The sequence below is a fragment of the Drosophila subpulchrella genome, chromosome 2L, assembly GCF_014743375.2.
Source record: "Drosophila subpulchrella strain 33 F10 #4 breed RU33 chromosome 2L, RU_Dsub_v1.1 Primary Assembly, whole genome shotgun sequence".
In the NCBI taxonomy this organism is placed as follows: Eukaryota; Metazoa; Arthropoda; class Insecta; order Diptera; family Drosophilidae; genus Drosophila; species Drosophila subpulchrella.
The window spans coordinates 2,289,000-2,314,064 of record NC_050610.1 but is presented as its reverse complement, the minus strand read 5'-3'; the positions used below and the strand labels follow the sequence as shown (position 1 = coordinate 2,314,064).

Here is a 25,065-nt window from a genome sequence, read left to right as displayed (position 1 = left end):
AGAATGAATTGGCATTTTCGGACTTTAAGTTTCGGCCCCGTCATGTCATTGCTCTTGTCGCCGGGTGAAATTTCAAGGCAATGAGCAGATTTAACCAAATAACATAAACCGAAATTGAACTAATTAAAATGACAAAAAAGCGAGAAACCGAGAAAAGAAGAAGCTCGACAGGGGCTTTCAACCTGCAGATAAACAGGTTCACATGTCCATCATACTTTGCGTGCGGAGTGATGAGTTTGCATAAATATAAGTGAATTTTCTTTCCTGCTCGTCTTCTAAGCTGAAAATGCGATTTGAGCTCTTTGAATTTCTAATTGTTGCGGCTTTTGGCTTGCCTAGAATTCACTATGGCTTGAAAATATTTTTTAAAATTTATTTATTACCATGACAATTGCTTTGATATAATTTATGGCTCTCCCATGCTCGCCCCCACGACACACCCTTTATGGCTAATTAATCTTCTTTGGCTAATTACAGACCAGCCTTTGTCCACTTGACCAACTTGCGGCTATCGCCTCTAATCAAGGTTCTCGAGGTGTTTTTCGAGAACTCTGTTTGAACTGCTATCTGCGCCCGGAGTGATTACCTATGTGCTCTATGCTGTTGCTGCTGTTGGCACACATAGCCGTAAACACTGATTATGCCATTGTTGCTAGCAAACTACTATCAGCAGCAACTTCAGCAACGGCAGCAGCGGCGAGTTGCTAGCAACAACGGCATGTTACTTGAATACAAAAGCCATTGCAATACAAATCGGGCCAGCAACAATTGCAGCAGCAACAGCAACATCAGCACCAGCAGCAGCAACAACATCAACCAGCGACAGCTGTCCGCAGCGGAAGCACTAACAATGTCAACACCGACAACAACATCGAAATATAAAATCAATGGCGAGGCCACCGAAAGCGTTGCGGCATCCACATTGCTCTATCATCATCCGCATCACAGCCATCATCATCATCACCATCAGCAGTCGCAGCAGCAGCAGCAGCAACATCATCATCAGCAGCAGCAGTTGCTGCTGCAGCAGCAGCTCCTGCAGCAACGTGTTGCCGGCAGTTCGCCGCTGCAACATCTGAGCAATCTGTTTGGCCAGCATTTGCCTACGCACAGTCTGCAGCATTTGATTGCCGCCGAGTACTGGCAGCAGCAACAGCAGCAGCAACAACAACAGCCAGCAGCAACAATTAAAAGCGAGCCAACAACTCAATCAGTGGCAGCAACATCGGTCTTTGGCTTCACGCCGCAGCAACAAGTCAATTTTGCCGCCTCATTAGTCGCATTACAGCAAAATGATGCCCTGCCCGAGGCAACAATGGCAACAGCAATGCCGACACCAGCGACAACTGCATCAGCATCTGCAGCAGCAGCAGCAGCAACAGCAACGGGCCCTGCAGCAGCGACAACATCAGCAACATCGCAGGCGCCAACAGCAACAATTGACGACATCGATGATGATGATGACGACAGCAACGTCGGCAACCACATGCAAAGTTCAGGCGGTAAGTTTGATGTTTTATGATTATTTTGGCAGCTGCAATACAAACGAGGCGAGATTGAGAAGCTCTGAAAACCAAATCAATTTTTTTATTAGACTTGACGGTATAATAGCATTATGATTGTTTTTGTATATTTTTTAAAATAATTGATCTGGTTAATTTTATGTTTTGCCTTTTTAAGTAAGTCCCCAAGACTAAAGACTGAATAAATTTTTTAGTTTGGGGAGTAGTTCTATTTTTGACAATTTTTTAAATAATATACAAGTTAAGAATATAATATCGGTTCTTTGTTGTTGTCAAGTGTAAAATGATTATATGAACAGTTCCTTTTATCATGACATTTTGTTCCCTACTTTCCTTTTCCTATTGACTCTCAACCGTTTCGGCGGCGCATCCTTCGGGAACCCCTCGCTGTTTCGATAATGCAAGCTCATTTCCATTTCCTGTCCCGATCACGCTTCGTTTTAAGTCTGATTCGTTTTCTGATCCACCTCTCAGCTCCGTTTTGGCAACGTGTGTGTCTTTTGATTTATTATGCGGCCTTTATTTCATTCATAAAATGAAATGATTATGCTGTATGCCATGGCTGCTCGCTCACACTTTCGTGTCATCTGGGCCCGGACTCATTTTCATATCATTAGCCTCATCAGCAGACACGTTTGCCGCACTGCACTTCCGCACCCACCTCCGCAGCAGTCGGATCGCTTTAAGCCAGGTCCCGAAGAGCCGGAGAACCGGAGTCCCGGCCTCCTAAACATCATCATCGGGCGCAACATTACCATCATCGCAGCGCCCTCTCATCAGCCAATCGTCGACTTCTGTTTCCCTTTTTCTGTTTTTTGTGTCTTTCAGTTTGCTTTCCACCAAATCGTCTGTTGTCTGCACGCAATATTCGTAGATATAAGAATATTTTTGTTGGTTTAGGCCACCGCCACTTGACGTGTTTGGTAGGAAACCGGAATGAATAAATACTCCGTGGTCAAGTTTTGAATATCTGCCCGCCTGATAAATGTCTCGGTCTGCGGAAATTTACATGGCCCCACTGCTCAGGAAACGAAATCGCATGTCGAGCAATTAAATTATACTTTTGGTAGGAATTATGTAAATCAGCATAAAGCCTTTAGGGTAATATGCTCTGATTAATTAAGAAATAAGACTGGGAAGTAGTCTGATGGAATTTTGATGTGCGTAGTCCACATAAAAATGCGTAAGTAATAAAAATGATTTCCTTAAAGGAAAATTAAGTATACTTTCATAGTATGTCCATCCTTTTAATGAAACAATTCGAATTGTTAATAATTTTAAAATATATATATATTACATTTTTCCAAAAAAAACTAGATGTTTTGTTATATAATTCTAATTAATAATTTTATGCCCAAGTTCAATGAAAATCCTACCGTATAAAAACACTTTTTTCCGGCATCGCCTGCTTCTATTGAATATGAATATCATTAATAACCAGCCATAAAAGTGTTATAATCACGTCAGAGGTGTCAAAAGCGAATCCCCATCGCCGCTTCTGGGCCAACCCACCGCCTAGACATCTAACAAATTGCCAGCCTCTGTAAGCACGTGGATAATTGATGAGCGGGCCACAGTCAAGCCTCTGTCGAAAGACCGTACCTGTGCCCCCATCTCGGTCACACCTCCTCCCGTTTGGCATTTTAGCATAATTTCAAGTGCCCTCGAAGTGATCTCAAAGTGCTTTGTGTCTATCCCATAATTATGCCATTTGTACAACAGTTTTCAGCCTTTGCAGAGACGAGACGGCAACATCAAACTAATTTGAATATAATTTCATAGAAAATTAACCACTTCGTTCTCCGGTGCCAGTTATTTATTGCTTAATCCTTGTGGTTTGTGCTTTGGAGACCTCGTGCCCCGGTTTGTCTTTTATGCAAATTCTTTTTTAATAACCCCGTCGGCCGGGAATTCTTCGGCAGCATCTTTTGTTCACTCCACCTTGATTGCAGTCCGTCAGATACAGCTATTGTCTGGATCCCTCGGAGGCCCCTGACGCCTTTTTTCGGTTTCATTCATCGCTTTGATGGCTTTTGATTATTATTGAAAGTGATAAATGAAGATGAGTTCGTGTCCGGGGCGAGTGCAGTAGCAATTTGAACTCATCAGGCTGCAGCCAGTTGACTGATAGCTCTGATTGCTACCTGAAAAGCTCACAAAGGAAGTGGCAGCTGTATATCATGTAACGCTAAAAAGCTGAAAGTGTTAAAAATATCTAATTTATTTATGTAGATTTATTTGTATCAAAATGTCAAAATAATAACTTGAAATGCTTGTGGAGTGCCTCGACTATCAGGTACCTGTTACTATGTTTCAGAAATGTGGTCGTCCATTAAAATATCATATGTCATATCATATGTCGAATCATTATTATCAGGATTATAATCAAACATTTAAAATATTCACCATAGTTATTGGGACTGAAGCAACTAAGCCGCAAAAGCTAGTATTACTTAAACGAAAACACTTATAAAGCAAATGTCTTCTGACTTAAAATGATAAATGTAGTCTTGCATACACTTAAACTACAAATATCGCAATAAGCGATCACCCCGTAAAATGAACTGATGATTTATTAATTTTAATAAAAAGACCCCACCGCCTATCAGAATCATCAATCAAATATAATTCTGGGAAGATTCCGCATTCAGAAAGCTTTTCATAAGCGAAGTAGACAATTTCTATAAGCTGGCCTGGCATTAAAGTTCAATTCGTTATCCCATTAGGCCATTAGGCTGCGGAACTATTACCGGCTAAATGCCCAGTTAGGCATTTGGAGTTGCAAATTGCCGGGAGAAACGTTCTGCGGCTGGTTGGCCAGATCATTGCCATATAACCAAATCCCTGGCCAGGGCGATCATCAGCCATTTGGCCAAGTACAGCAGCCATTAAGCCGGCCGATCCCGGCTCCCTCCTAACTACTTAACTTGGCTGCGGGACCGAAACAGAAACCGAAACCGCGAGAGCTGACAACTGTCAGAATTTAATGGCGGCTTCAATTTTTATAACCAAAGCACGACTACCGTCAAAAAGCGGGGAGGGCAGGCACATCCACATCCATATCCACATCCACATCCACATCGACATCCATCCAGGCCGAGTTCGAGTTTTGAGTTCGAGCCAAGTTAAAACAGATTACGCCAGCCAATCTGACGAGGGCTGACTGCGCGGCCGCTGCAAATAAGAAATGCAAACGAGTTCGAGGCCCGAATGCAGATTTCAGAGGCACGATATCGGTTCAGAGGGGAGTTACTACTATCCGAGCTACGTAGTACGTACCGCTCTCGCGGTGAGTTGTATGTGTGCAGCATGCAATATCAGTTCCCACAGTCGCCGCGGCGGTTGCTCTTTGGCAACGCCTTCGAAAACTGATGACGTTGTAAGGCAGCCGCAGAGTTGAAGCCGCCGCAGCCTCCTCCGGCCCCTCCCCCTTCCGCCCGCGAACTCCTACTCCTTTGGCTGATGACTCGGAGACCTCGACATGCATATGAGCTTGATGGGCTCGAGATGGGTGCGTGAGTCACGGGAAGAATAACTTTAAAAGATGTGTAATACTTGTATTCGAATTTTTTATGTATCCTTTTCTAAATGTTTTATTATGGGTTTTAAATAATACTTTGCTAAACCAATATGAAGAAAGTTTATAACGATCTAGGAGAGGCTATTTCAGTGGGACCAAGTAACAGTATGTACAGCAAAGTGTGACCATGCAATATGTAAAGTAAATACAATTTTCATTGATTTATTCATTTAACTATTTTATTTCACTGTGAACTATTTTATTAAAAATTCTGTTTTAACAAATCTGTCTTATCTTTATTGGTGTCAAATATATTAAATCTAGAGAGTTCCAATAATAACGCAGCTAAAATTAAATACTAAACTGTAAGCAAAAACATTTCCACCATTAAGCATCCATTCAGATTTCCATTACCCCATCGCCATTTCCTTAATTTCATTAAATTGACTTTTGCACCTGCTTAAACTCGGACCAATTGCAATATGCTTCAGTCACGCTCACATCGCAAAGCTCCGGGTTTTGGTCCACAACCGTAACCATCACCATCATCATCCACGCTCGTCTTCGTCGTCGTCGCTTATCTGGCAAAATTTGATCAACGTTTTCGCAATTCGGGAGCTCCGCCCCGAAGGTATTTCCATAAATATTCCCTGGCCCCAGCTTCAGCATTTTGCCAGGCTGCTTTTGCTTCATTTTGGACTGCTCAGGCCTTGCTTTTTACTTTTATTAGTTGGCCAGTTGTCTGTGCTGTTTTGGTTGTGGCTCTTGTTGTTGCTGCTGCTACAAATAAATTAAAATTATGCATGCTTAGGCATAGGGCCCTGGGAATTTGTTTTGTGGGAAAGCCTCTTTTGTCTTTGGCTTAACTTCGATTTTTGTTTTGCGCTTTTGGGGCTGCGTCTTTTTGGGCTGAACTTAAACAAATATGTTTCGATGGGTGCAGATAATAATTTTTTGCACTGAAATTTATGTGTGTGGGAGCCGATCGTTTTTGGGCAGGAGGTTGTTATGTCAATGGGTGGGTAAAAAATGTACAATTATGGTAATGGCGGGTTAAGTCGGTTTAAGCAAAACAAGGTTAGGTTGTAATTATTTCACTTGATATGAACATCTTTAAAAAGATTAGTAAGGAAAATCTTTTCCGGAAAGGGAATTTTGGGAATTCAATTTTACTCTAAATTAAACTTAACTTCTTTTGGTCAAGGCTTTGAATATTAAGAGCTAACATCGTAATGGTAAGAAAAAGTAAGTCTGTAATTTCAGCTCTAAAAGATGTTTCCTTTCCAATAACCTCCCTTGGGAAAGCCGTAAGCCCGGCACGAATTCACCCTCTTTGCATGGCATTTAAAAATTTTAATAAAATTGCATTCAATTCCGTTCGAATATGAAAGCCGTTCAGGCACGTTCGGGCAGTTAACTTAGTTTGATTGCTGGCCAATGGGCAGTCGCTGTAGGAACCGAACCGAAAAGAAGAGAATCGAGTGCCTCTTCAATGTGTTTACCATAAAAAATGGTAAATTTGTGCTACGTTCTGTTTGAATTGAGCAATGCAGTCTGGGAAGAGAAGCCTGCATCCTGGCGCCTTCTTCAGAACGCAGGCCGCTGAATTTCCAGCGAACTGAGCGCATCGTAACTCATACGCCTCGTGGGCTCGCGAGGCCAGCGATTTAATTTGCACCGCCGCAGACTTCGCCTCCAATTAGCCATAATAAAGTTGAGACGTGATATTTTATTTCGCCTCTGCGGCGTTGAGGGAAATTTGCCTACGTTTTGGCGTAGAGGGTCGGTCTTCTCATAAAAATCCGTCGATGTTTCTTTCCGCAGAAAACCCAAAAAAGGCAGCTGGTCAAATTATATGCATAAATAATAATTTCAAAGAGCCTGGCGAGCAGCAGGCGCAGAGACAAAGGAACAAGAACTATAAATTTGTTTCATTTTTGAGTGTGGAACGTGAGCTTTCTGTTTTTTGGCCAGAAAGGATATGTTCGAGGGAGGACTGGAGGAACTCCCTGCTCACTCAATGTTCGAACTGCGAAACCCTATCATTAGCATTTCCGCTTTTTATTATTGCTCAGCATATGTATAAGCCATGGGGCCATGTGAGAGTACCAGATGATCATACTTAATCATAATTTAAAGTCTTCGGGTCTCCGAGGATCTGCGGATTCAAATTGCTCGAGAATCTCGCCTGGCTTGTCATATGAAAATTGCAGACCCATTAAAGGGAGTCGCGGATCCCGCGGGTCAGCGGATATGTTGTTCTCTGAAAATGTGCTCAAATTATCCCCGTCCCGGGAGAGAAAGGGTGAGAGAGTTTTGGGTCAAATTATTGTCGGGGCCACAGTGGTTGGGGCATGATAATTGAGTCCATTTACATTTTCTCTGAAACACTTTTATGGGATTATAAAATAAAATCAAAATCATGGTGAAAAAGGAATATAATTCCAATATTATTTTTATAGAAACATCTGTGACTTTTTCAAATTCCATTTGTTTATTGCATATCACAGTTTAGTAGTAATTCGTTTTACTGTCTAAAAGGGTAATTTTAAATAATAATCAAAAATCAACGCCTAAAGAACCTTAACATATGCGAATATCGTTCTTAGACCCCTGAACCACTGTTCTTCCCTGTGGCAAAATTAATTGACTTTGCCCAAAGACCCCGACTACATTTCGTAGGCAAATTAGCTTTGTGGCCTGGACGGAGTTTCCTGGGAACACAATTAACCAAGTTCCTTTCGGCCGGGAGGCGTTAGACGGCAACCTCTTTTACAGTTAGCGGGCAAATTGAGTTTCGAACAGGGCCAACGAAGACCAGGAACCCAAAGACTCGAAGCCCCGAAAGGACCTACCTGAGTTGTAGAGAGAAACACAAAACAATTTGCCAGCTACAGGAAAGATTGATGGTGGCCACAAGGAGCTGGGTCTTCGGTAGCGATTGCTTAGACAGTTCCCGGTATTAATTTTGAATTCATAATTCAGGAAATCTCATTCAGGGAGCCAAACACTCCCCTGTCGGCAAACTCTTTTCAAATCGCTCTCACTCCCCGACGACTGACCTTCAGAGTCTTTAGTATATATGGTCTTTAGCAGGCGCCGAAGAGGAGTCTTCAGGCCCCGACTTCGCCCCACTCTGCACTATTCACTCTCCCCATGACGCCGACTTTTATGAGGCTCAGTTTAACGCCAGTCTCTTTCCTGGTGCAAAAGTTGTGCTCATCTGACGCTCTTACGGATATAAAATTGTGCCAACATTTTTATTACTTTTCAACACATTTTCAGGTTGACGTTCGAGTCAGACGTCCTCGGCGGTGTTTTCGGTTTCTTTTCGGCTAAGTGTTTTGACCACACTTTGTATAGAGGGGAGCGCCAGTGCAGCTGTATTCCAACTGTCTGAAAAATTTATCAATGGGCTTACGTGCGTGAAAAATATGATATTCTGTATTAGTATAGAATGTTGTAAAAGTTGTTCGCAAGCAAAATTCCCTTAATCATTATTTCAAGAAACCTTATCAACCAAAAGGCTAGACCAATCTCTCGCCAGCACTTAAATATTTCTGAGAAAACTACTGAATTAATCTATTTCAATAATCTATACCAAGAAATCAATGACGAAAGTTATCAGCAAATTTTAGCTCAAACAAACAAAGTATATATTAATATTTAGAACTCTTACCCATTGAAATACTTATTAGTAATATAAAAGTAGACATCCCTAGCACTTCATAAATTATTATTTCAACTCAATGACCGCCATTATGGAACCCACAGAAATAAACCACAAGTATGGATATTCAGGAAAGATGTATAAGTATTATTAAACCGAAAGGATTTATGACACTCAAAAGCGGGCAGCAATATCCATAATAGCAACTTGCAAAAGAACGAAATTTACACTGAAACAAATGGGAACTAAAAATATGTGTTTTCATTTTTTTTTTAAGTTTTCAAAGGATGATGTAATTATCAGAGAGAGAGGTCACTTGTATTTATTGATATTCTTTTTATAGTACCCCAACATTTTTAAATCAATTAATTTGATGTAATACGAGCATCACCTAAACTTTTATATTTTTGACCACAAATATCTATCAGATGAGCTACACCTTAAATAAGAATTATCATGATATTACACACAATATAAACTTTTAAATCGTTTGAGGGGTACACCTCTTATTGTACACCTTATTTTTGTTGGTGCCTGGCAACAACGCAAGTGAATTGAATGGGATGAATGGGAAAATGAGGCGCAGCTAAAGGAGCGTACAATGTACAGCGAGAACGCAGGTTGGACCTGTGCCCGACTGCATCCCGATCTGCAAGTTGCCACAGTCACTATCCCCCTTATAGACCCCTTTCCCCCGCTTTCCCCGCCCCAGTCTTAAAGGCGAACCTGAACCGATCATCCATTGCCAAAGTCATGGGAACTTTTTGCTGCTTGCGCCTTTCGTACGTTTCATTTAATTTGCATGGATCGTGCGGACGTCGTACGTAAGACTGACGACTTGGAATTGCCGTAGTGCCTCCCCCAGCCACCTGGCCCCCCTCTGCCACCGCCCATCCATCCGAGCCCCTCCCCCCCTTTGTGCGGCTACTTTGTGAGTTGTTGCTGCTGTGCCTGCGAAAGAAGGACGCGAGTCATCATCATAATCAACTGCCATGGCGGCTGCTGCTGCAGCTCTGAAAGCCTATCATTATGATTATGACGAATATTACTTTTGTATATAACTTTTACGCTGAGCCAAAAGAGATCCTCTCTCTGTATATAAACAGGTGCAGGCAGAATAATAGCACCCAGGGGTATTATAAGAACTTAATTTTTTAAATATTATAAAATACTAAGAAAAGAAAATAAATTAGTTTTTTTTTATTTGGTAATAAGTTTTTATATTGTCTTAAAGAATGTTGATTGGCTCATAACATTTCTTTATTTACAAACTACTTTATATTCATATAAGTGGAAAACATGATATTTTAAAAATGTATATTTCTCCAATAAAAATATGATAGTATCTTTAAAAATAATATAAAATATTATAACTTCTCTAGAGAACAAAATGCTAATGCTTATCTGATCATAAAAATGTGTGTTAGGTGAATTATTTTTGAAACAGATTTTTGTGTGGAAGGTTTAACCTAGTGGGGCATCGATTTCAAATAATTTTTAAAGACATTCAAAGCCCTAAGTGCTGTTTTGTTGACCCCAGCTGTATGTACATGTGCACAGGCAACATGTTGCTGCAGTGCAGATTCTTTTTGCATGTTGCTGTGATTGGTTTTAATTCAAGCCGAAAGAGCCGGGCAGGTTCAGGCTATTCTGCTCTTTCGGTTTCGGCCAGATCGTCCAACAGAAGCGACCTCTTGGCCACAATGGAGGGCGTGCTGCAGCAGCCGTGGCAGCAACATCGGCCGATGCATATCTGAAATTAGTTTTGGTAAACCCTTGCGTTCGTTCCCTTTTCGATACTCGTGTATAAGTTCTATACTCATATATTGCCCCCTCCCCAGTCCGCTCGGCTAATTAGCTCCCTTGGCTGTTTAGCTCCTTGTGCGATCTCTGAACCGGCATCATAAACATTTACCAATGACAAAAACAACTTCATAAAGTAGTAATTGTTATTTAACACCTCGGAGGCAGCCGCTAGATGTCGCTGCAACTGTCGGCAATTGTCTGTCACGAGATCGCTTCATTGTGGATTTTGCTGGCTTGGCCGGTGAATCATTGTGGCCTGGTCGGCGGGCAAAACTTGTCCAATTCACGGCACTCGCTTTTGTTGTGGCTATAAAAAGTTATTAACTGTTTCGTTTTTTTATTTTTGCACCTCAATTGCAACCGTAGACAAGCGGCAGACAGGCTCCGTAAAGAAGTCAAACAAGTTAAAAATAGTCTTGAATGGAAGAATTGGTTGTTTTGGCTGTCGGATAATGGAAACTTTCTTGAGGTGTTTGCATTTGGAAATAAAAAATAATAAACTTAAATTCAATAAATGTATTGTACTGGGTCTTCTAATGTTCATTTATATTTAGATGATTGTTTTGGGTCAAGTTGGTACTGCAATTGTTTTCAGGTGGTTGCTCTTTCGATTTGTTGATAAACATTTTGAATATCTAGGTTCATTGGAGTATCAATTTTATGTGCTGTTCTATACTCAAACAAAATTAAAAGATTTTTTGCACAGTAGTTTTTTCCATAAAAATGTATTTCCTTCCCTTACAATTCTAATCAGAAGTTTCTTCAAATACTGGTGCTCCAATCGGAGGAAAACTCACCCCTAGACTTAGTGTATCTACTCACCGCTAGATGGCTTTCTGCAATGTGAGACAAAATCAGGACAAACTATTTCCGCGTTTTGGAAATTCTCTGGTAAAAAATATTTTCAATGGAAAATCCAAAACCAACTTCTGGATAACTGCACTTGACTTCAGTCCTCACCTCCTCCCATCCACCTTCATACAATGTTCAAAAAGCAAAACTAATTACAATTGACAGGCAATTGTGTCAGTTCCCTGGCAGCAGCAACTACAACTCACTCAGTTGCTCAGCAAGTCAAGTCAAGTCACCAAGAGCAATTAGTTAAGCCAAAGAACCCAGAGCCGGGCTGAAAAGAAGGAGCAACGAGCGAATTGTGGACTATAATTAAACATTTGCTAATTACCCCACGTAAAGTGCGGCCCTAGTCTATAGGGGACGAAGGGGTGCCACCTTTAAGAGGCAATAAAAAGTATAAATGCAAGTCGCTGGCCAATATAGAACGACAATAAAATGGAAAACGGAAAACCGAGATACTAGGGGAGTAAAGTGCACTGGGAATTTAATATGCCACTTCAACAAAATATTTTTAACGTTTGGTTTATTTCTATAATATTAGATATGAGAATATTATTAAACTTTCAACAAAAATGTTTAGAAATTACAAGACCATTTTTTGCATTTGATTTGTTATTAAAAGAATGAAAAATACCAACGATTTTTTTGTAATTTTTCCACGCATCTTGTTAAAAATTTGTTAAATTATCTCAGTTTCTAAATTCTTTCAGTTAAATATTTTAAATAAAATTATATATTTTAATAACCAAAATGTTTCCAGTGCATTTTGGCCTGCCTCAACCGGTGGCTTGTGGCTGGTGGCACCCCCCGGGGTCAGCTAATTGAACGCTTTTGGCCCGATTGCCGTTGAGAACTTCATTTCGCGATCACAGCTGGAGAGAGGGAAATATGGCATTGAATCGATAGATTTCAGCTGATTTATAGGGAAATTTGCATATGCCACAGTGCTGGATACCGATTGCTTGCTCCACTATGATCACCCCCCAGTTCTATATCTCCCCGCCCATGGGCAGCTCTGGAAAGATGCCAGCGAGGTTCGTTGCCTCAGTCTTTCGATTCGCAGACGTTCTGGCCTGTTTGAGCACTTAAGTGGATTGTCCCCTCAGTTCCCCGCCCTCATAACTCTCTTTATCTGGCAGTATTTCTCTATGAATATGCGTTAATTGAACTTTTGCCGAGACAAACTGTTATGCGCCTGCAGACAAATGCCGCATCGACATCGCCGCGTTTTCCAAGTCCAAGTCTCAATTGCAAAAGCTCAGTTCAGCTCGGCTCAGTTATGAAGGCAGCAGAAACAGCAACAAATATTTGCGTATCTTTTGTTGTTTTTTCGGTCTGTTGTGCAACTAATTAGTGCGCAATGCATTGCACCTGTTGCTATCTGAAATACCCTGTGTTTATGGGCGGGTATCTAACGTTTTATCAAAGTGTTTGTCACGAAATTTAGAAAAAACCGTGGTTTCTTAAGAAAATTACAGTCTTGAGCTTAAATTTTAACATTATATTGCATTATAATAATATAATATATATATTTATATTATGTTGTTTATAAAAACAAGTAAGATATTGTTCCAAGAAATCAGCATGATTCCATTCGAACTATTTTTAATTACAACAAGTTTAAAGAAAACGTTAAAGGGATTTTTGAAGATTTTGTTTTACAATATAAGTAATTGACCTATTAATTTTGGATAACTGCAAATTTAAGTCAGTAAAATAATTCAAAATATAAATATAAAATATAAGCTTTCTGACATTTTTAATACCCATTAAGGGTATCTAATCAGCCGATGATCCGAGCTCACCTCTGGCGCTCTTTTCGTGTTCTCTGCGATATTTTGCACCCAGGGAATGTATTTTGCATGCGATCGCCGCTTAGATGCCGTCGCTGATAATTATTTGTTGTAGTTCTGGCGGCAAGCTCTCTTGTTTTTGTAGCAATTTGCAGGGAAATATAATTTGTTGCCGTTGCTGCAGTACTTTTTTTTGTATTCTACCTGCAATTAATTATATGTTAATCGCAATGCATGCTAATTACCCAGCCAACTTGTTGGTAATTTAACCCTGACTGCGAATATGCGTGCATTTTACAACGAAAAAGCAAATGTTGTTGCCGCTGTTCATTCAATTGAAAATTACAACTTTGGCTTATTTGCGTACATTTCGTGTTTTGATTGTTGCTTCCATTTAAAAATATTTTTCCACTCGTCAGCGTAGATCATCTAGGATAACTATGGTTTAGTCGAGTATTAGTAGTTAATATTGGCAAGAATTAATCGGACGCTACTGGGTGGTAATTAAAACGGGGTTTGAAAACCGTTTTAATATCAATATAACCAAAGGAAAACATTTATATGTATAAAAACTCTATACAAATTTTGGATAAAGAATATTATATTATTTTTTAAAATTTTCCATATTTTTTCCATTTAACCAAGATGATATTGATAAAAGTGGCGATCTCCCTGCTTTGTCTTGTGGCATTTCTATATATTTTTTTAAAATTTCAATGTCAATTTGTTTTAAGTCGAGCTTAGAGACAGCCTGGGATTTGTTCGGGATCTCGAACTGTGGGACTGAGTCCAAGATGAATGTCAACTAAAAGCAGAGAAAAATGTTTTTTCTGTAGCTCGTTTAACGCTGTCAGAAGATCACCGAGTGGTGCTGGGGCCTCAAAACGGACTTGTTTAGCGGCTTTTGTTTCAAGCTGAGCAAATTTTTTTGCCTTTACCCCCTCTTTGCTCTTTTCGCAGCCGCTTTTGATTTTCTTAACTTTTGTTGCCGATTTTCGCATTATTATGAATGGATTGGATGGATGGATTGGCTGGATGGACGGATGGATTGGCTAACTGAGACGAGGAGAAGACAGCCGAAGAAATCATCATAACAAGACAAGAACAGAGCCGAGATTTCTGATCCTTGACTTTGATCTTTGGCTGCCACATTTCAGCAGCGGCAAAGTTGAAAGCATTTTTCAATGATTTTTCGCTTTGTTTTTTGCCTCTTTGGTTTTTTTTAGTCGGATTGACTGTGGCACGCATCCCCAGTAAAACTGTAAAGCTAATTAGGGGGTTCTGCTGCCACAGCCAGTTAAAAAATTTATGAAGTGCAACGAGTTTCTTTTTTTTGCATAAAGATATGGAAATTTGTGGCAGAGGAAGAGGGGAGAAAAAATTGCGTGTTGTATGGGGGAAAAAGTGCGAAAAACTCAGGCAACTAACAAAGCGAAATGGAAATATTTGAAATTTATTTAGATGGCTTGGAGCTAGAGGGGATTGTAATGAAATTCAAATAGCTTGCCGCGGCTCTTTCGATTTCAAAAAGTGTGCAAATAATAATGAGTTTGGTTTTTGCAAATTGAAAATTACAGAAACTCACATACGCAAAAGCACACTCACATAGGAGCCAAGTAAATTGCAATAATTGTACTAATTGTTATTGCAATTATTGCTGGCAATTACCATGACTAATGTGGGGCAAAATGTTTGTGCATATTACGAGTACAAAGACAGCCAGCTGAGTTACAGATAGTTGAATGCTCCAAGAGTGCGGATTAATGTCTTTCATCAAATGAAAATTAAATAAAAGTGTAATTCAAGAAAGCTCCATCATTAAAACCGAATTTTATATAGGATATTTGGGTCTAAGATCATTAAAAGAAATAATAGAAATTTATTTAGACATTCCTCGACAATCAATTTGCAGATTTCCAAACCCAACATAGTAAGGATCTGTATGGCGGCCAGGACACCTGCACTCTCTTTCATCCTCGACAATTGGGCATCATTTGATTTATGTACTTGTGCACTTCCGTGTTTTCCATTTCCCAGTTGCAGCATTGACCGACTGCCCAGACAATCAAATAAAATCATTGGCTCAATATCCGTTCGGGTAGAAAAATCGAATCCAAAAACATCAAAAAGATGGGAATCATCTTGGAGGAAGGGTGCCGGCAATTCCCTTCCTGAGTTTTTATTTTGTACGAAATACAATTAAATTTCGTTTAATTTATGGAAGGCACAGCAAGTGGTGGGAGCTCACCGTTGAGGAAAATCCTTTGCAAAAAATAACACAAGATCAGAAGAAAACTCCCCCAAGACAGGCGACTTGTTTACATTCCCACGTCCCAGAACACACCTTGCTGCATATTCAAAGAGCACAAATAATAATAATAATGAGTGCTCATCAATAGGATAATGCGAAATGAGTTTCGGATCCTTTCGGTTCTCGTACTCCTTAGAGCAATCTCCGTTCAAGTGGAAGGCAATCCAGTGAAAGTTGTCCTTGCATCCAGACTACCTGGTTTTGCAATTTTCCATGCATTTGCAGGTGAGATTGCCTGATCCGATGGGTCCCACAAAATGTTCCCAGACTTCTTAGGGTTGTTTTCCTGCCCAATCTTATGCAAAATCACCTTAAGGCGAATTTGCATGGGAAAGTGTTTGTGCGGGTTCCTTAATGGAACATCTTTCATGGCTATTATTCCGGGGATTTATTGTTGAGCAGGAAAGTGCAATTTCATGCAGACAGGTTGATACTTTCCATATGAATAAATGAATGAATGAGCACATGAGCAAATGCTCGAATATGCAGGTACTGGATTTAAGTTAAGTGCTAGTTCGATAGTTATATTTAAATCGCATTGCAAGAGAAGTTTAAGCTATGAATAAATAAAACTTTGAAAAAATTGGTTTTAACAGTAAATGAAAACCAGAAAGGAAGCCAGCTTCGGCAGGCCGAATTTCCTATACCCTAGCAGGTTGTTCCTTGTACAGACCTTTCCGACTTTTAGAAAATTAAAAACTTATAACAGAAATTTTAAGATAATGTTCCATTTAAATTTACTACTGTATGTACCGAAAACGAAATATAACTTTCTTTGTATTATTTTGACATTAATTATCCGATCGTTCCTATAGCAAGAAAATATATACTCTATGGGGTCGGAAACGTCTCCTTCACCGCGTTGCAAACTTCTGACTAAAATCATTATACCTTTTCAAGGTTTTAATATATTATCTAACGGCTTTAGAGGCAGGCGTTTATTTGCTCACTAAGCTAGGTCTGGTTAGTTGATTATAATTATTAATTTTATTATTGCCAACGTTTGAAACTCAAATTTCTACTCGCTCGAATCACAGCCACTCCCCTCACGGCAACCCCATAATTATTCACTTAACACATATCTCGACTTGGCATCTAAATTAATAACTTTTTGCTCTGAAAAAGAAGAACTGCAGGAAAATGGAAACGTAAATAATATTTTCTTGTTCATGTTGCAGGGCTCATTAATTTCGCTTGTTAACATTTTTAGCTAACAAATTTTCGACGGCATTTGCCGCATAGCCAGACGAAAACCATTTTCCAAGTCGAAAAACAGCTGTTGAGGCATTTGCATGGCTTTCACTTTTGTGGTGTGTGTGTGTGCACATGGAAATGGAAAATGTGGAAATTTGTCGCAAATTACTTTCACTCCGTGTATCGTGTTACAAGGAAGTCAGCGGCGACAGCTCGAATTTGAATTGAGAACCCAGCGAAATCGAAATCCTTTCGCAGGACGTGTGACACCCCCAACCAAAAAAAGGGGAAAATGTGAAAATGTTTGCATGTCAAATTTAATTTCCAAACAAATAGAGGGAGAGCAGCTGCGACCCGCAGTGGCCACAAGCCTTTGGCACAAAAGTGAAAGGATCCCGGGCCAGGATATTCGATCGACGACGATATGCGTGTGCCGGGCCGCCTTTAATGATGATAAATGCGATGCGCTGCCATTGGAAGCTGCAAGTTCCGCCACATTTAGCGACGACGACAAAACATTCTCTGTTTTCAAAAATCATCGGCGACTCACTCGAACAATTTTAAAGCAGGGTTCTCGATCGCTAACCCTTACGGGGATCCGGGGATTGGGTTACACAACGGGGACAATAACAAACAAGGCGCGCATGCGCAGCACGCTCGGTTTAAGGACTCGAGCGAAAGGCGCATCCTTTCCCCGCACGCGCTGCTTTCGATTTTGTTCTGCGATGATCACATTGATATCTCTTCCGATACATAGCCTCCGTGCCCCATCCACTTTTTATTACTTCAAACAATTTTTTATTGGCCCTCGGGAGTTTCCAAACTTTGTTTTTTGCTTATCATTCATGTTCATGCAAAACAGGGTTGAAATTTCATGTACATATGGGTTTTGATTTTTTCGCATTTTAGAGCCATGCCCACATTTAATGGTCGCCCCTTTTCCACCCCTTTGGTGCGTCATGAGCAGCTGCCATTGAAATTCCTTTTTACTTTGCGCGCTCAAAATTTGGTAAAAATGTGCTAAAAATCGGCAAGTAATTGCCTGAAAAATCTCAGGGTGACAAAAAACGAAAATCGAATCCGCTTAGGTGACATTTAACCTCTTGAGTTTATTTCTGCCATTTTTGCACAATTTCGTAACGTATTTTTATGAAACATAAATAAAAAGGATTTTATTACCACCAGCATAGAGTGTTTTCTTGGGAAACATCGATTTTAAATTGTGAAAAAATGGGTAAACTACAGAAAAAAACCCATTAAAAAATGGCAAAATATTGCGGGTTCTGGGAGAGCGTGGGAATGGGTGTAATATTGGCAATATACTATGCCATATATACTTTTCATTAGCGGAGAAAGTTAATTTTCTCTTTCAGAAAATACCGATTCTCTAGAAACAGTTGTAGTTATTATAATAATTAAAAGCCCTCATATGAAAAACGATTATTTTTTAATTAAGACCAAATGAATTATTTATTTTGCTGTTTCAAACATATCAACCTTACCCTATAATTTCCACAGACAGCAATTGAAAATCCACTATAATTATGGTCTTGCCACACATTTTCACTTCATTTGCAGCGGTGCTAAGCAAAATTTAAATGCAATAGAAATAAAAATTAAATTAAATCTATGTGTTTAATATGAGTTTACGCAATTTAAGACCATTTTTTGCGGCCCGCTGATGTTTGCTTTTATAATGCGCGTCTTGGGCCAAATAACTGCAATTACAAAACGCAAAACGCAGAGGACCGGGTGCGGGAAAGAGAGGCAAGACGGGCGTCTCGAGCGGTTGCACATGCAAAGTGTGGAAGGGAAAGAGACGGGGCGAGCGGGCGCAAGTGCCTGGCACGAAATTTATGCAAACAAGCAGCGAAGTGTAGAAAGGCGTGTAAAAAGCGGGGGCGTCAAAAACCAAGACGAGAGGGACGGGGGCCGAACGCACTGCGAATTATAAGCGCTAATTGTGCTCAGTGTATGCAAAAAAAACCCAAGTTGCGTGCCAAAAGCGCATTAAACAGAGCGCACCGTTATTTAAATGAGCGCCAAGCTTCGAAGAATTGCTGCCAGTGTATTTTATGCATGGCTCTACATGCATTGGGCGGGTTCAAGAAAGAAAGAGATACATAAATCATGTGTATGACAAAACAGAGATCATAATTAAGCAAAGAGAAATTTAATTAAACAAAAAGCATATTTCAATATTATGTTAGTATTATTATTATTTATGGTTCTAAAGTAATTTATGGAGGTATACCAGTATTTAAAATAAAGTAAACATAAAAACTACTTTTTTTGCAACGGTGGGGCTTTGTGAACGATTTTTAATTCATAGATGTATGTTGAGTGAAGTGGCTTAAAAATCGTTAGAATCGTATACAAAGTCCATTATTCTTCGTGTATGACTTGGTCAATACATTTTGCTGTACCATGCAATGTTTACCCTGGTTAAAAGTATTGAATATTCATGAGGTATATATACATTTGTGACTCTTAGCAACGATCCCAGTTCGGCAACCAGGTCCCCATAATGTCATATTCGTCGGGCTCCTGCATATAGTTCGAATTCGATCCATGCCTTCTGTCCCAAGGCATAGAATCAAGATCTCCAACACTGCGGTTGATGTTACGAGACTTCAAAGGAGCACGCTTAAAAGAGCGCTTGAAAGGACGAAACTTGAATGGTTGAGGCTTGACATCGGGAGTGGTCAGAACCAGATGTATTTTCAACCGACGTCCGTCCAAACGAACCCCGTGGAACTTCTTTAGGATGTTCATGGCATCATCGCTGTTTTGAAATACCAATTCGGCGGTGCCCAATGAGTTACCAAAGCTGTCGTAGTGCACAGCCCCTTTCTTCATCAGTCCATTTTCATTGAACAGTTCCATGATGTCCGCATCGTTCACGCCGTAGTCCAAATTGCAAACCATCAGGGAAGTGGGTCTTTTTTCTCTACTAGTCCCGTTGCCTCGAGAGAACTTGATCTTCTGAGTGGCTCCACTGCGCTTGCGGAATTTGCGAACCCTTCCAGAACCATTTCCTGGTGATTTCTTCCCGATCAAACGTTTTCCCTCAGCACGACGATTTCCCTTGGGAGCACCACGTGTCTCTTTTGGTTTTTGGCGAAAGCGATTTGACTTGATGATTTCGTCAAGGCTCATCATCATGCTGTTCATCATGAAGCTGTGGAAATTGTTGTATTTAATGATTCTGCAAAAGAACAGAAACAATAGCTACCAAAAATCCGTTTGAAAACTGTATTTTAAGGAAGAAATGCAAACTATATAAACGTCGTATGACAGAGTATACAACACCGTCTGAGATCTTTGGACGTTTAAAAAAATGGCTACTTAGTTCTGTACAAAAACTAATTACATTATTGATTGAGGAAAAGTTCTTCGAAAAAACTTACAAAGCCTACAGATCCAAAAAATGAAAAATTATAAAAATGAAAATGTGTATGAAAATTTTACCCATGTTTCCCACTGCGCTGTTTCGACTATCCCACCCATATTATAATACCTTGGATACTATATAAAAAGTCGCAAAAGAAGAAGAAATAAATTCACGTTTCGCATACACAAAAGAGCAAAAGTCGCAACAATAATCACTTTGCCCATTGTGCTGCCGTTTTGTTTCGCTTATTTTTGGTGCGTAGCCAAGTGATCACAAAGGGCTGGTGATCATCATTTCCCGATTCTCCAGATCCGCTATTGTCTAGAACCGGGTTCTTCTTCGTTTTTCTTGGCCAGTGTTACAGTTACACTTTGTGTGCCGAAAATCGCAGCGGGTGTGGTGCAGTTGCCAGGGGACAAAAGCCAAATTGCACTTGGTTAGGTGAGCTCGATCCATTGTCCTTTGCGCAATGTGCAGTTCCCACGACGATGGTGCGACTGCTCCTGTATTGCGGTATAGAATCCTTCTGGACCCCAGCAACACCTCCTTTGATTCCCGGCTACACCTGGCCTTCGGCGGAGGAAGGGAGATGGATGGACATCGATCTCGGGCAGGTCTCTCCGCCGATAGCTCCTCAATTAAAGTCCTGGCTGACAGAAATTTATGACCGTAGGAGGATCCTTTTCTCGGTGCTGCCACTTCCTCGTAATTGTGCAATTGAAATGCGCTGTCAAACGGTAAAAAATCTAATAATTTTTGGACTCTTTGTTGCCTTTCGTTTAATGCTGCAATTCGTTTGTAGTTGCAGTTATCCTTATTATATCCCTGTCGGCTTGTCCTCAGAAGTTTACCTTTCCTAAGATATTCAGGTTGCGCAACAGGCGGAGATTTGTTTGCTGAAGCGAGAAATTGAAATCCTGAAATATCGCAGATCCTGAATACCTTGCGATAAAAAACTAAATGAAAGGGAGTTCTTGGAAACACAAAAAGAAAGCATAATGACAAAGAACATGCTGGTTACTTAAGATTTATCTCTGTGGTAAGTCTAGTTTAAATAGATTGCAAATTTTTAGATTAAAAGGTTTTCGCTTTATGATTATGAACAGATATCTAAGTATTCTGACCCAAAAGTTAAGTCTCATTCTTTTCTATATCTACAAAGCTTAATAACATTACCAACCTAAATCTGGTTTCTTAGGTTTATCTTCCCTTATTTAAAAAAACACATTCCTAAACATTTTGGATTTCCCCTTCTAATTTGTTTCCCCTCAGAGAACTTTCACACTTGAAACCCATCCATGTGACTCATTTTTTAGTGGCATTCCTGAGCACAGAAATTACCCAGCAACAGGAACAGGACTCAGTGAACACATGATGGCGATGTCCTGCCGTTATTTCAAGCATCAGTTACCCGGAGACATTTCAACGCCTTGCCATGAAAATATTTTTCATATTTCCCCGTTCTTTTTTGGGCCCCATGCCGAGTGAGGGCTCTTCAGCCAATGAAATGTGCCCGGTTGGTTGCTTTTTTAAGAGTCCCCCCTCCGGAGTATCCCCTCCCAACATTTCTCCACACCAAAAGCCAGGGAAATATGACGTTATCAGCATATTTCCAGGAGTGTGCGTATTGGGCCATCAACCCCGGGGGAAATATTAAAATGAAGGCCCGACACTGCCCGCCCGTTTTTTATGTAAATCAACCCCTTTTTTATGGCCCACCAGAGGGTGAAGCATATTCAAATGGGGTGAGTCATAAAAAAGGGTTGCTGTGATTCCATAACGATAGGCTTATGTAAATCCCGAAGTCAACCCTTTCGAAGATAGCGATTTGTGCTTGTGATTGGTTCGCTGGCAGTGATTTGAATATATAGGCATACAAAATGGTGTTCCTTCTTAATGACATGACATGACTAAATCATGTAAATCATTTTAAATATTTTGTAATCAGCAGAGTCACAAGTTTTTAACAAATGAAAAAAATTAAGTAAGAGATCGTTAAAGAACAGAAATAACTTACATCATAATCATAAATTAGAAAATTAACGACTAGAATGTTTTGTATAAGAATGCATGTTTTTCTAAAATCTTACAAATATATATATTGCATTTTTTGAAGAATGAAATTTAAAAAAAAAGTCATTATCATCAATTAATGAACTTACGTATTAACATTAATAATTTTAACATAACTTTTTATACCCGTTACTCGTAGAGTAAAAGGGTATACTAGATTCGTCGGAAAGTATGTAACAGGCAGAAGGAAGCGTTTCCGACCCCATAAAGTATATATATTCTTGATCAGGATCACTAGCCGAGTCGATCTAGCCATGTCCGTCTGTCCGTCTGTCCGTCTGTCCGTCTGTCCGTCTGTCCGTCTGTCCGTCTGTCCGTCTGTCCGTCTGTCTGTCCGGATGAACGCTGAGATCTTGGAAACTATGAGAGCTAGGCTATTGAGATTTGGCGTGCAGATTCCTGATCTTCTTACGCAGCGCAAGTTTGTTTCAGTAGAGTGCCACGCCCACTTTTACGCCCACAAACCGCCCAAAACTGTTGCTCCTACAGTTTTGATGCTAGAATAAAAATTTTAACTGAAATGTATTGTTCTCATCAATACCTATCGATTGACTTAAAAAAAGTTTGCCACGCCCACTTTATCGCCCACAAACCGCCCCCAAACTTCAAAAAATCGTAAATATGAACGTGGATATCTCGGAAACTATCAAAGATATAGAATCAGGATTTCAGATTTAGATTCCGAACCTTTGTACGCAGCGCAATTTTGATACGCGAGTATGCCACGCCCACTCTAACGCCCACAAACCGCCCAAGCCTGTGGCGCCCACAATTTTCATGCTAGATACAAAATTTTAACTGAACTGTATCGGTCTCGTCAATACCTATCGATTGACCAAAAAAAAATTTTCCACGCCCACCCTAACGCCCATAACGCTTAAATCTGTCTACCGCCGGTAGGTGGCGCATTTCAGTCTTGCTTTGCTGCTTGCTTATTTCCATTTCCCTTTGGTCCCTTTAGCTGAGTAACGGGTATCTGATAGTCGAGGCACTCGACTATAGCGTTCTTTCTTGTTTTATAATTGATTATTAAGTTTTATAACGAAATCACTACAATTAACCAGTTCATAATTGGGATAAACATAAATATCATAGTATAGGCTACAACATACTTTTTTATTAAACTATGTCCTAGTCAAGGGTTTCTGACTTACTCAAGCGGATAGCAAAATAAAATCTTAGAGAATCTATTTTCCGCATTTTCCTTTGCAGTTGGCAACTTTAAATTCGAGCCAAGCCAACAACATGCCGGGGCTGCGAATGAAGCCGTCCTAACGAGTCCCGGGGAGAACAAAGATGGAACTTTGACTGCTGTTGACACAAATATGCGCGATGTCAGCGCAAATCACAGCAGCTCCTTCCTCTCGTCCTCCCCCGCCTCCTCGGCCCGCGTGTCCTGCCACTCCCCCTCCGCGTCGCCCCCTTCGGAACAGGACGAGGAGACGAGGATGCAGGACAAGAAGCTAACGCTCGAATTGAAGTTGCAATCGTGTGATGAATATGTTGAGCAGCCAAAGGATACAGGAGCCGAACGGCTGCACCCAGCTCAGATTGCCAGCAACAATGCTTCGTCGCCTCTGCAATTGAAAGTGGAGGAGCAGGAGGAGCGGGAGGAGCGGGAGGAGGAAAAGGATAAGGTCCTGGAACTGACCGGAGCAGCAGTTGCTCTCTATGGCCACTTGAACAATGCCAGCAAGGATGTGCGAGATTTAGAGCAGTGCCTGAAATTGCAGGACCCAAGTGGTGAGTAGAGAAGGGACTGATGCGATGAAAATTAAAGTTAAGAAGATTTTCCTTAAAAGAGGAGAATAGGTGTGCATATATATATGATAATATTAAATGAAACACTTCTTTGGGAAGAACTATGTTTTTAAACAATTAAGTCTCATACTTCAGTTCTGAAAACATTAGATAGTCATTTTATTTTAAATATATTATCTTAAAAGCTTCTTTATTAATATTTATCTGTTTATTTAGTTAGCATTCACAAATTTTAAATTATTAACCGCAATAAAAGAGGTTACAAAAATGTTAAAATTTTATAAACACTGGCTTTATCTGAATATCTTAATCTTATAAGTTATAAATTATAACTTTTAATAGATCCTAAGCCTATTCTTAAAGTCCATTAAATCTTCATAAGATCAGAAAATCTTAAGCCTCGCTTTCTAAAAAACGATATTTGAAATTTTCTGTCCCGCATCTTCTACCTTCCAATTACCCAAACCAATATTTCATTAGGCAACTGTCCTCTGCTAAAATCACAGCTGAAGGCATGCAAAAAGATTTCCGTTTTTTTACCTTAAAACTCGTGGGAAACTTCCGCAAAATAAGTCCCAAAAATAATTCACGAAGAGAGTATGTTTTTTGAGAAAAAGGCGAAAAATAAATCAAAAACCGTTAACAACCACAATCGGAGATCTAGGTATACTCAAAATATTAAAGAAAGAAAGAACGCAATTAAGGATACTCGCTATAAAACTCCCGAAAAAATGAAACGCAGAGTAAGTTTCCTAACTACCCCTAGACAAACAGAAGGAAACTCAAATTTTCATGCTAAAAATTGCATAAAAAAGCGGAAAAAATGCACTTGGGGTAGGTAAACGCCTCGTATATGCATATCTCAGGACTCGGTACTCACTACCTGAGGGTCCTGCCGATGTGTGTCCTTACTTTTTGGGGTGTCAAATGCTAGCAAAGTACCGTAGCATGTTCTTTGCTATTCCATTGTTTAGCCTCGCTCTATCGTGTGTTTTTTAAGAAATATTTCCTTATCGAGGTAGGCAGACAACGCAATTGATTTCTGTTCTTTTCTACCCAAAAAAAAAACAGACCGAAATTTTCTGTAAGGACATAAATAAGAATCAAAGAACGTCATTGAATGTCATCCTCGACATCGATGATTCGGTGCTTCATCATGTTACCC

General features: G+C 40.1%; 2 protein-coding genes across 2 annotated transcripts in view; one reads left to right on the top strand and one right to left on the bottom strand.

Annotated features, from left to right (window-relative positions):
* Positions 1 to 594: 594 nt before the first annotated feature.
* The window catches only part of LOC119548472 (protein nubbin), a 38,037-nt gene continuing 13,566 nt past the window's right edge, over positions 595 to 25,065 (top strand). The window contains exons 1-2 of the mRNA XM_037855740.1: positions 595 to 1,502; positions 23,352 to 23,882. Of these exons, the coding sequence (XP_037711668.1) occupies positions 641 to 1,502; positions 23,352 to 23,882 (1,393 nt within the window). The 5' untranslated portion in view covers positions 595 to 640. The remainder of the gene's footprint in view (positions 1,503 to 23,351; positions 23,883 to 25,065) is intronic.
* LOC119548473 (THO complex subunit 4) lies at positions 18,974 to 19,993 on the bottom strand. The gene is made up of 2 exons (XM_037855742.1): positions 19,908 to 19,993; positions 18,974 to 19,853 (listed from the first exon to the last, which is right to left on the bottom strand). Exon 2 carries the CDS (start codon positions 19,847 to 19,849, stop codon positions 19,163 to 19,165), a length of 687 nt encoding a protein of 228 aa, XP_037711670.1. The 5' UTR covers positions 19,850 to 19,853; positions 19,908 to 19,993; the 3' UTR covers positions 18,974 to 19,162.

Coding starts and splice junctions, on each gene's coding strand:
- LOC119548473 (XM_037855742.1), bottom strand. CDS start 19,849: ATGATGAACAGCATGATGATGAGCCTTGACGAAATCATCAAGTCAAAT.